General features: G+C 35.4%; 2 protein-coding genes across 3 annotated transcripts; both read left to right on the top strand.

The window, feature by feature from the left end:
* The first annotated feature begins 212 nt into the window (after positions 1-212).
* Positions 213-2330, top strand: LOC140975366 (protein GAMETE CELL DEFECTIVE 1, mitochondrial-like). The gene is made up of 3 exons (XM_073439038.1): positions 213-849; positions 1628-1814; positions 1977-2330. Exons 1-3 carry the CDS (start codon positions 296-298, stop codon positions 2181-2183), a joined length of 948 nt encoding a protein of 315 aa, XP_073295139.1. The 5' UTR covers positions 213-295; the 3' UTR covers positions 2184-2330.
* A 909-nt stretch (positions 2331-3239) lies between these two features.
* LOC140975367 (sphinganine C4-monooxygenase 1-like) lies at positions 3240-7379 on the top strand. Of its 2 annotated transcripts, XM_073439040.1 has the most exons (3): positions 3240-3772; positions 5784-6374; positions 7024-7379. In XM_073439040.1, the coding sequence occupies exons 1-2, from the start codon at positions 3539-3541 to the stop codon at positions 6336-6338; spliced, it is 789 nt and encodes a 262-aa protein (XP_073295141.1). In that variant the 5' UTR covers positions 3240-3538; the 3' UTR covers positions 6339-6374; positions 7024-7379. The 2 variants fall into 2 exon arrangements, with proteins under 2 accessions (XP_073295141.1, XP_073295140.1); XM_073439039.1 differs by lacking the exon at positions 7024-7379 and having other exon boundaries at positions 3241-3772; positions 5784-6635.
* Positions 7380-12443: the final 5064 nt, after the last annotated feature.

Genomic DNA, 12443 nt, shown 5'->3' on the forward strand with positions numbered 1-12443 from the left:
CTATTTTATGGGAAAGAAACAGAAGCTTACAATTTCGGTAAAATGAAACGTTCACCGTAATTTTCTCCGCATCCACTCGGGCTGCCACCGGAGAGAATCTCCGCCCGTCAATCGGCGGTCGCTGATCGGAGTAGAAAAGGGGCAGATTATGGTAATTGGAGAGCACATCTAATTTACGAATCCTATTTGGGCCGAAACCATAATGGGCCTATTTATCCAGTGACAAATGGGCTAACCCAAACCCGAACAGACCCCATAAGAAAAGACCCGATTTCTTCCAAACCACGTTAGGGACATGAATCCGATTAACAGGCGACTCACAGCCATTCTCAGAACAAACCGCCCTTGGCCGGCCGCCACCGTCGCAGCCGTGCGACGTCAATCCACAAATCGGCCGAAGAATAACATCAGTACCGGAGAGGATGAGTGGAACGAAGCGTGGGAGACAGCATGGCTTCCCGACGATCTCTCCGGCAAATCAGAACGAGCCCCGTGGGAGTCCGACGTCTCCTTCTCTCTCCCCACCTCTGATCAGGGCGGAAGTAGTACCACCACTCTTCCTTCTCATCAGGAAGAAATCGACACCGAGACCAAGGCCTTCGTGGAGGAAATGAACGATAATTGGGATCAAAGGAAGGGCAAAACGGTCACAAAAGAGGACGTAAATGCGAAAACCTCAACTTCTTCGCTTTATAGCTTGGAGAATGTGAAGAGGGATTACAGATTGAAGAAGCAGAAAATACACGCTGGGCTTTGGGTGAAAGAGATTGAGAAACAGGAGGAAGCTAAATTGGGGAACTTCGTTTCAGGTGGAGATGATATCGAAAAATTGCTCGACAGCTGCTCTGAGTATGACATTTATCCTCTGCTTCATCAATATTGAATTTTTTCATTAGAAGATGGAATTTTCTTGTCAATTATGTTGATCATTTACTGCTTTTTTTTTCTTTTATGTTTCTTGAATTATGCTAACACAAACTGGACTTGAATTATTTGAGCAAGAAGATTTTTTGCTTGGAAATTCTTTGTCTTGGGTTACACATTTCATAAGCTTTGCCTAAGGTACATTCGTTACCAGTTTCATGTGATATGAAATCTCTTAGGCTATAGACTCACTTGTTACGGTTTAAATGTTTGTGTGTTTTATAGAGAGAGTGCAGAACAAGGATCAGATAGATAAGGGTTACCCTTTATTTGTATGTTCAACCTGATTGCAATAAGCATGTTGTGTGGTGGGCTAGAATCGAGTCTCACATGGACTCTGCTAGAACTTGCGGGGTGCTAATCTGCTATTTAATAATGAGCGACTCTTCGGCCATACGGACTAGTTCTCTGTATTGGGCTTTCGGGTTGTAGTATATTGTTGGTTTGACGAAAATATTTGACAAAAGCTTGAAAGGTATGAAAAATGAAGAACGGACTTCATGTTGTATGGAAATTTCGATCGGTCTAACATCTGATGGAGTTATTTCGGTCAAGAATATATATTTACGTATTTGATTTCACATTTCTAAAGCAAGAAGGCGTTAGAAAGTTGTTATCCCTGTGTTCTTGAAAATGCTCTTTATTAGAAACTTTGGGGAAGTAAGAGTGATGGACTTGAACTCACCAAATTCAATGAACGCAGGATATTCGATTCTGCTCACACTGATTTGGGCAACTCGAAAATCGCTGGTTCTGAGTTCAAGAACAAGCCTGATGGCTGGGAAACAACATCAAAAACACCAGATGGAAATCTCTGGGATATGTCGCAAAGAGAAGAAGACATTCTGGTTCAAGAATTTGAGCGTCGGATAGCATTCAATAAGTTCCAGGTTTGTATAGTGAAACTGTTTTAACTCGTGTATTACAGTATGTTGTTTGTGTAGGCATTCACCTAAATTAGAAAGGAAATTTGAATTATGTTTTCNCCCCCCCCCCCCCCCCCCCCCGAGTCTACTACCTCTGTTTTTTTTTTAACCTTTGGTTTGATTCAGATTGCTAGCTTTATAAAAACGCACATTTTTAGTCGAAGGAGGCCGATTGATGGATGGAAGTACATGATAGAGGAAATCGGACCAAATTCAAGAAAAGGGAGGGGAAGCGTTTCAAGGTTGCCCAGTGTATCAGATGAATCCACTCAACCTTTCAGAGAGGAGAAGGTCAACTTTGTTGGCTCTTATCCTTCTAATAGAGGGAGATGATCCCCAGTATTTTGTGCTAGTTCCATTGCTTAAGATGTTTTATCGAGACAATAACATTGTAAGGAACCACGCGTACTTTGATACTGTAAGGGAAGCGGAGGAGATAAGAAAACACAAGTATGCAAGATGAAGTAGCTCTACTTTTAACTCAAAGGTCTCTCATTAACAGCAGATGAAACCTGGAAAAACGATGTAATTTTAAAGAACCAGGCATGCTATGATGCAAGACTAGAATCATCAACAGGCTGCCGGGCCGACATCCGCCAGAGATCGGGCACAAAATAGAAGTATTCAATAATGAAAGTAATACTTTTTACGGTAATATTTTTCGCAAGTTGGATTGATCTTACAAAATTGATCTATGAAATCGTGTTACCAAATCTGGTATTATTAGAGATTTCATGGCTGGCATGGTGGCCAATCAAATCCAAGAACGTTGCAGCGACGCCCCCATTTCATTTTTACCTCAGAACTCACAGAAANAAAATATATACTTGTTAAATCATTTTGATTTGGTTATTATTTTTTTAATATAAACATTGAACTAAACTAATATTTTTCTGTTTGATTAATTAATTTTAAAACATCGAAATCATAATCATTTAAAAATCAATCAAAACAAATGGTACGGTTTGGACCGATCCGTGATTGAATCCAATTGAGCTTTCGGGTCGGATCCTGTTGGAATAAAAAATTTAGACAAAATATTAGCGGTTTGGAAGCCTGCTTCTGAATTATATCAGAGCCAGTTTTCGATCCTGGGACCTGTGGGTTATGGGCCCACCACGCTTCCGCTGCGCCACTCTGATTTGTTGAAATCTATCTCGTAGAATAATATATATATCCATAGAGTGGGTCTCATGTGAGACGGGTCAACCCTACCCATATTCACAATAAAAAGTAATACTCTTAGCATAAAAAGTAATATTTTTTCATGGATGACCCAAATAAGAGATTCATCTCACAAATACGATCCGTGATACCGTCTCACCCAGGTTTTTGCCATATTCATTACTGTTTTTATGGTCTATATTGCCGGCGCCTACGTTTAGAGCAAAGTCCTATAATTTTGAACTTTCTCGAAATCAAGATTGGACCAAAACTTGGGTCTCTTAAAAAAAATCAGAAATCAATCGTCGGATTGGAATCCAGTTTCGTTGCACTTTTCCAGCGAACCCATTTTATGCCAAACACTCGATCCAGGCTGTGTCTGGATCTAGGGTTCTTTTTCTGATTTTTTATGTCCCTTATCCTCGAATATAGATAACAGACGAATTCATAATCCAACACCAATACGGCACTGTGTTTTTATCGAAATCCCACTTGTAATCTATCCCGGGAAGGAAGAATTGGGTATGGAGATAATGAAGGGATGGGACGTTTCGGACGAGATATTGGGCACGTTTGTACCCATAATTGTGTACTGGGTTTATTCAGGAATCTATATTGGGCTAGGATTCCTCGATGATTACAGGCTGCACACGAGGAAGGATGAAGATGAGAAGAATTTGGCGTCCAAGAAAGATGTGTTCAAAGGGGTCCTTCTTCAGCAGGCTGTTCAGGCGGTTGTGGCCACCGTTCTCTTTGCCGTAAGTTTACCTTTATTTTTGAATTTGTTCAAATACTATGTTATGCATGGATATAGTGAGTTCTGAGCATGTAGAAATTGTTTTTCAGGTGGGGGGGGGGGGGGGGGGGGGAACGTGCCGTGTATACTAGTTTATATTGTTGACAACTCTTGTGCTCTTTCGAAAGTATTTTTGCTCTGGATTGAATTGATTATTTTATGATTGGTTTTAAGAAGTTTTGTTCAAACCCAGTATGGATAAACAGATATATGTGTATTTATGTGTGTACCATTTGTTGAGGTTTACTTCATGAAAATGCTGTTTATGATCTTAAATAACTATTATTCTGGCGGTTCTATAGTTTGTAAAGTGCTCCTTGTATGTAGTTGTTTGAAGATTGTTTTTTTTTTTTTTCGAAATTACCTAATTTTGCATCCTGGTAATTTGTATGAGTTGGATCAGTAACGCCCTGAAAAATTTGCATTGTATATTATCATTTGTTTCTTGTTAGCATCATTTATACGAATTGGATCACTGGCGCCCTGAAAAAATTGGCATTAAATATTGTTTCTTCTTGATATTCTTCAGATGCCAAATCAAAACAGGAATCTTTGTGTCCTGAGACGGCACATTTATTAAGAAAGTTTTTCCAACGTTTTTGTTCATGTTTCGTTGACTATTATTTTAATGTTCATCCTGTCTCATTTGATACCAGGGCTAAAACAAACCTTGTTATTTGCTATTCAAATATGTAATTTAGGTTTCAGTTGTTATCCAAATCTTAACATATTTACTGGACATTATGGACCATGGAGCTTAGATAAGTATCTTAGTTCTCAGATTTTGTCTTTGACATCTTAGATTGTGGAAAATGAGGTTTTTGAGAATTCCCTGTCTGATGGTGGAAAGTGCCAATCTGTTATGATAACATGAAGCGTGCTAAAGCCTAAAGTCTTAATTAAAAAGGAGAGAGACCAGCTGGTCTGAAGCTGAAAGCACTGGGATTAGAGTCATATTGGTAAAAAGTAACTTTCCAAATCTTTTCTTCTCCATTTACTTCCAAATATGGGAATGTAAATGAAAACCAAGTATTAATGTGTTTCTACACTGTTGAATAGAGGATCTTTCGGGGTACTGTATGGTTGTTTAAGGGTTGATCAACTAGACTTCGTCCATTTAGGACATAGATTTTCTCATTTATATACGTATAATTTCCCTTTGTTGTGGATCAACTGGGGTACGACATGAATGAATTTGCCATACCATGATTTTCTGCATTATTTTGTTTTGAACTTCGAGAATTTGGAGGCATGTGTTAATGTATTGTACTTTTACTTCCTGATAGTTCTCCTCAGCCCTGAACAGAAATCATTTAGTCTCACCTTAAGAGTTGGGTTCACCTTCTCGTAGCAGAAAACATTTAATTTTTCTGGAGATCAAATCCTATGCTGGTAGTTTAGAAACTATTGTTTTTCCTCGACCATGAAATTTTAGGGAAAAAGGCAGCACAAAACTTCATCACTTCGAACCTGGAACTTAAGTAACCAGCATATATACTTCTTTAGTTCTATACATAATCCAGCAAACATAATGATGAATATATACATTTTTCTAATCATGTACTAGCGTTGAAAATAATGACAGATGGAGATGGTGATCAAATTTCTTTTTGATTTAGATAACAGTTGCATGAATCTTAGTGCAAAAGTGAAGCTACATAGTGAATTCCTTAGTAAATTTTTGTGAAAAGAACATGCACTGTTCTGAGGTGGTCTTTATCTTCAGCTGGAAATATTCTGAGTGATTAAATGGATGAAATGGATATGAAGCAAGATAATTCATTTATTTAACTGAGCTGGTCTCTGTGGGGCTTGTATATTTAGACACATAATGGACGGTGTTCTGCCTGGAAATATTTTTGGAATAATTTTCCAATTATGTTCCATGTCTTAAAGTATGCGCTTTTCTAACTCAACTACATGTGTTATTCTTTCCCTTTATATTTCTGAGTAGTAACTATATTTGTCATTAGGTTACTGGAAGTGACAATGAAGCTGCACATGCTCAACATTCCTCCCTCATTGTTCTTGCCCGACAGTTTTTTGTCGCTATGGTGGTATTAGATACCTGGCAATATTTCATGCATCGTTACATGCACCACAACAAGTTCTTGTACCGGCATATCCATTCTCAGCATCACCGGCTTGTTGTCCCCTTTGCTTTTGGAGCTTTGTACAACCACCCTTTGGAGGGTCTTCTCCTTGACACAATTGGTGGAGCTTTGTCATTCCTGGTCTCAGGCATGTCTCCTCGAGCTTCCATCTTCTTCTTTTCCTTCGCTACCATCAAAACAGTTGATGATCACTGTGGGCTATGGCTACCCGGAAATCTGTTCCACATTTTCTTTAGAAACAACTCTGCCTATCATGATATTCACCATCAGCTATATGGCAACAAGTATAACTTTTCACAGCCATTTTTTGTCACATGGGATAGGATTCTCGGCACTCACATGCCATATTCACTTGTGAAGAGATCTTCTGGGGGTTTTGAAGCTCAGCCTATAAAAGTTGGCAAGGAAAACTAACGAAGATAACCCACTGCCAGCCATTAGTGTCTATCGGTATAGGTTTTTGTCTCATTTTTATTCGATGATTGGGTGTTTTATGATTTGTGCATATCTCTACATTGTACATGACATCTGATGTATTATATTCCTCCTCTTTTCCTTTGAAAAATGTTTTAAATAAATGATCGAGGTGGATGCTTTTCTTGGAGACTGATAGACTCTGCGCTACACGATCTTGTTTGTTAAATTCGAACTTTAGTTTGCTCCTTGTAAACTTTAATTTGAGTCTTGAATGTGGCTACAGTTTCGATACAATTCTTTCAAATGTAAGGCTAGCTTTTCAGAGTCTATAGCCAGATCAACTCCATCAATGAGAAAATGTTTCCCATAAGACATGGTCCTATTATTTCGTATTGAGTTGCAAATGTATGATGAAATATCAAATGTTGTATTATTTGAAATAATAGATTTCATATCCATTTTATTGTATTGTATTGTATTGTATTGTATTGTTTGGATTGGATGAAGGTGAATGTCAAATCGCCCTTAATTAGCTTATGTAAGTTTAATGGTAAGCATGATTTATTTGCAATGAATCTTTGGTGAATTTCGGATTGATCTTTTACTAATTTAGTTAAATGCAATGGTAAGTGAGATGGATTTGCTACACATTTCAAACTCATCTTCGAATCTCTTCCTTCAGATCAAATTTCTTGATCCAAACTCAGATAGACGTCTTTGTTCTTTGTTGAAGAATACTTGGATTAAGGTCGAATGGACCCTTTTTGGGGTTTAATTCATTGGTGCTGCGCACAGATGGTTGTCATCGTCTGAATTCTTTTCGGGTTTACTTCTGCTTCAGATTTGGCTGCAGTGGTATCGATCGGTGCTTGCACAAAATATCGGTGGCCGTCTGTGCCTCTTGTTTCAGACTTTGGTACCCTTCTGTTAGAAACCTAGCAGTATGTTGGTTACAAAGATCTTGAGCTAATGTTATGATGTTTGGATGTTTTTCAAATCGAATTTCGTCTACACTTTGATATTTGTTGGATATTATGAATGTTTNACTTGTTAAAGTTTGGTTTCATCTCATGATTTTATTTTTTTTTTTTTTGGTTTGATGTTTTTTTTTCTCGAACTAAATCCAACAATATCGAAGTCATATTTATTATATGTACGTATTGCATGCACAAATTCATATAACTTTAGCATCGATAAAATTTATGATGTTGATTATGTAAATTGGTTTGTTTTAGATTTTAGTTTTGTAACTTGTTAAAGTTTGGTTTCATCTCATGATTTGATTTTTTTTTTTTTTTGTTTTTTTTTTTTTTTTTTTTTTTTATTTTTTTTTTTTTTTTTTTTATGTTTTTTTTTCTCGATCTAAATCTAACAATTTTGAAGTCATATTTATTTTATGTACGTTTTGCATGCACAAATTCATATAACTTTAGCATCGATAATATTTATGATGTTGATTATGTAAGTTGGTTTGTTTTAGATTTTAGTTTTGTTTTTTTTTAAAGTTTGGTTTTTTCTCATGATTTGATTTTTTTTTTTTTTTGTTTTTTTTTTCTATAAATAAATATAACAATATAGAATTTATATTTATTATATATATATATTTTATGTAATATTTTTCTATATATATATATATATATATATATTATGTTGAAATGGAGTATAATAAAAGAAGAGAGGGTTGCTTATTATATATATATATATATATATATAAGATTTGGGGGTTAAAAATAAACAACTCTCTCTTCTTTTATTATACTCCATTTCAACATAATATATATATATATATATATATATAAGATTTGGGGGTTAAAAATAAGCAACCCTCTCTTCTTTTATTATACTCCATTTCAACATAATGAATTTTATTGCCGCTGTCATGAATATTGTCCCGCCAAAAACCTCGTGGCTTGATGTCATTACGTCTCCTACTCGTGTAGAGGACATAGGTTCTAATCCTCATCCTCGATGTTCATCAAATAAACTTCTTGTAATTAGACTTGAATATTTTTTTGTAAAAAAAAAATAGTAGTCCAAAGTTAAAAAAAATACCTCATCGATCGATAATGACCTAGATAATTATTTTGCAAATATCTCTCGATCGATTGATCATCTCAAACATCACGTCCATGGAGCCATCTGCTTAATCCCAAACAAACACGAGAGGGAGCTTTCCAATGGGCCCATTCGCAATCAATCTCTCTTTTATCCATTGACTACTACTGCTTGTGCGATATTTAAGTTCTCGGGCATGACTTGCATTATTCACTGACTTACTCCTTTGTTTGCATCGATCTTCACGTTGAATCTTGGAACCCATGATGACATGTGTTAAAAGTTAATGTGTTGTATGAATTTTATATGGTCAATTCTAGTTCTTGTTGTTAGAGTAGATGTTCAGCGAGTCAACTTGTGGTTTGAACTTTAATAGATTTTTATGTAAAAACAATATTTATTTTGATAATATTTTGTGGTTTTATCTAATTATGACATTTACTTTATTTGTATACACATGCAAGCTGTATAGATAAAGCAATTGAATATACAATAGGTGCCATGAGATCTGTTTAGTAACGTAAGATCGTGAAACTCATTAAAAAGAGTATTGTATATTCTGAAAAGGTTCCTAGTCGATTCAACCACCTAAAATAAAGATAAATGTAGCTAGAGCTTGAGACTAGCATCTGTGATGTAAACGTCATGTTTCAATAGTAAGGGCATGCAGATGTCCGCTCATACAGATGAATGATCATTTGATGATGCACTGAACAACCCTCATTTAGACTTTCCAAGTGGTTATCACTTAACGAGTGGAATAGTATGTGTTTATGGTTATACACCATCAGTACTTTTGATCTGGGATAACATGGAGGTTCTATATACTAATATTTATTCTGATCTGTTTACCGACTACATTAAGGATCATCAAGTGGCTGGTTGGTTATAGTTCGAAATACGTAGGAGCCAACACATTGTAGTCAAGAATTCACCGCTCGCCTACAGTGAAGATATACTATGTGATCTGATGAGTTAATAATATAAAGAGTCTATCGCCAGAGCAAGACATGTGCTTTAGGGAAAAATGTTTTTCTAGTTGCACATATGATGTCATTATTGTTATTCGAAAATATATCACACCTTATCGAATTTATTTGCAACTCTCGATATACCAGTGGCTCTAGATTTGGTTCAAATATATGAGTTGAAAGGACCGTATTGTACGCTAACAATAACTTAAGGTTCTTGGAGGCACTATTAGTGATACCTATGGGATCATAAGACGATGTTACTAGAAGCTCTTATCATGATCCGATGAGTGCAATTAGACTTGAGTTCCAACGTTCTTGATCGAAGGATTCATGAAAAGAATTAGGCTAATTAGGTTAAGATCGTATATAAATAAATGTTATTCTGAATCACATGAAGTTGTGAATCCATGGTTAACTGTATCCATGAACCATGGATGATCACACAAGTATTGGATTATGTGCTTTCGTAGAGATAGTCAAGTTCAAGAAGTTGAATTTGACGATTGTGGTTTGATGGAGATCGAAGAAATTGCTTATAAATGGGTTTATAAGTTGATTTCATGTTAACGAGAGTGGAAATTTCTGTTTTAGTGAAAGAGTTCACAAAACTAGCAGCTGGCAAAAATGGATCTGGGAAAAAAATTCATTCGAAAATTTCATTTTTCATTATATAAATGAGATTTGTACTCTTGATACATTGGTGTTGTCTGATCGTCGATCGGTGTTATAATGAGTTCACAATTATTTATTTAGTAAATGTAGTATTCTAGTTTCTTTAAAATATAATGCAAAGTCTTTTCTTGCTAATGCATGAGATTTTTAAATAATGGAATTACAGTATCCTGATTCAAGTAGAATTCTTGGTTTGATCAGAAATCAAGACTTATAAATATTTCATTAAAAGTTGTATGAAATAACATATTTTCTACACCAAATTTTTTTTCCCTTCTCTCCTCCACACAGAGTTTTCGGCCAATTAACCCATAATTTTGAGGGAAGTTTTCAGCCACTCTTCTACCGCGCCGTAGCCCCGATGCCACCGCAACACCACCGAATTCTAAAATTCTTGCGATCCAATCTTAACGCAAACTTCGTTTCGATCTCTAGTGCGATCTATACGAGGAACAAAGTTTCTGATTGTGGAATTGATTTGAAGGTCGAAGAAAGAGGAAGATTCGTTCGTAGATATTTACAAGAAGAACTATATCCGCTTAAAACACGAAATAGTTGGAGTCAACGTTATATACGCAAAGGTAAATCAGATCTAAACACCCTATGAATGGTTTAAATCATACGATGCCTAAGAAACATTTTGAACGTCAAACCAAAATTTTTAAACTTCAGTTATGCCTTGGATGCGAGAAAACAGTACTCTAACACTAAAGATAATAAGAGTCTATGAAAATATCAAATAATCATTTTGAATTTCTATGAGTCATGCAGATTATATAATGTAGTGGTTGTCAATATATTAAACCAAGAAAAATAATAGAGAAGATCTCATTCTTCGTCTAGTTTTCCTTACTACTCCAACATATATATTGGTATCAAGAGCCAGATTTAATAAATAAAAAAAAAAACAAAAACTTGTGTGAGACGGTCTCACATGAGACCCACTCATAAAAAAAATTATGGATGCTGCTGAAAGTCATATCAAGGTGACGTGAAAGAAATAGGGGCCAATTTTCAATCTCTTAAAAGAGATATAGAGAACATGAAAATGAAAGTTTGAATGAATATTTCTGAAGATTTATGCTGCTGATTGATCATATGAAGAGTTACGAAGATTCAATTGATGATCAAAGAGTTGTGCAAAAAATTCTCATTAGTTTACCTAAAGAATTTGATTCAATAATTGCCGTCGTCCATGAAATGAAGGATCTCTCCACCTTAAGTGGTCAAGATTTTATCGGATCTTTGAAATCTTTTGAACAAAGATTGTTGTGGCACTCCGAAAATTCGATTGAAATCGCATTTCAATCTAAGATTCAAATCCAGCCTTCAATTTATGAGAAAAAAAAGTGCTGCACAAGATAATAGAAGTTAAAAAGGTGGAAGCAATGGAAAAGGACAAGGGAGTGGCAGAAATCTTCGAGGAAGTGTACAAGGTAACTACCGCAACAATCATGTAATTGTTGGAAATAGTTAGTGATAACTATTGAATGCAAGTCTCATATTGAAACAGAAAGAGGAGAATGAAGTTCTTGTAAGTGGAAATACATCAAATAATTTAATTTGTATTTGAGTGTTGATCACTAGTCTGGATGGAAATTCTCCACAATATATATATTTAATAGTCAGAGACAAAGATTAGCACTTGGGCACTGAAGTAAGAATTAATTCGGAATTATTATTTTAATTATTCTGTAATTAAAATAATGAATTGTGCCTGTAATAGAATGAATCATTGCACCTTTTGAATGACTCAGTGGAAATTTTCCAATGGGGTTAATGTCCATTCATAAACAATTCAAATGAAAGGTGCTCCTATATTCAATATTCATAAAGATGTCTATTCGAAAAGTCACACCATTTTGAAAGAGGAGATTTTACTTTATAAATACAACTTCATCCTCTAAATTGAAATACAACAAATATATCATTTCATTTTTCTCTAATCTGTCTTGGGAAAATATATAGATATTGTTGTCTATATATTTTATTCTTTGTTTTGAATTTTCCTGGAAGTAAATTCCCATTTACCAGCAGCAATATAATGGGGCAATATTTCTTTAAGGACATCATTACTGCGATCAAAACAATATACATTCTGGAACCAAATTTTCTAACAATCTTAAAGAAATATTTTCCTCTTTTTTTGTTTCCCTGCAATGGATACCACTGGTTCAAAATCTATTTTTGATGCATTGAAATTAGATCGATTTGATGGGACTAACTTCACTCGTTGGAAGGACAAATTGTTCTTCCTACTCACTGAATTGGGAGTCGCATATTTGTTGAGTCAAAGCCTGCCTGAAATCCCTGCACCATCTGATGAAGATACAGATGCAATCAAAGCATCACGTAAAAACGAGAAGAGGATGAAGTTCACTGCAGAGGATACATCCTGAAT

Source organism: Primulina huaijiensis, chromosome 4, assembly GCF_012295235.1.
Source record: "Primulina huaijiensis isolate GDHJ02 chromosome 4, ASM1229523v2, whole genome shotgun sequence".
Classification (NCBI taxonomy): domain Eukaryota; kingdom Viridiplantae; phylum Streptophyta; class Magnoliopsida; order Lamiales; family Gesneriaceae; genus Primulina; species Primulina huaijiensis.

Coding starts and splice junctions, on each gene's coding strand:
- LOC140975366 (XM_073439038.1), top strand. CDS start 296: ATGAATCCGATTAACAGGCGACTCACAGCCATTCTCAGAACAAACCGC. Junction 850..1,627: donor TTGCTCGACAGCTGCTCTGA/GTATGACATTTA, acceptor CAATGAACGCAG/GATATTCGATTCTGCTCACA. Junction 1,815..1,976: donor TAGCATTCAATAAGTTCCAG/GTTTGTATAGTG, acceptor GGTTTGATTCAG/ATTGCTAGCTTTATAAAAAC.
- LOC140975367 (XM_073439040.1), top strand. CDS start 3,539: ATGGAGATAATGAAGGGATGGGACGTTTCGGACGAGATATTGGGCACG. Junction 3,773..5,783: donor TGGCCACCGTTCTCTTTGCC/GTAAGTTTACCT, acceptor ATTTGTCATTAG/GTTACTGGAAGTGACAATGA.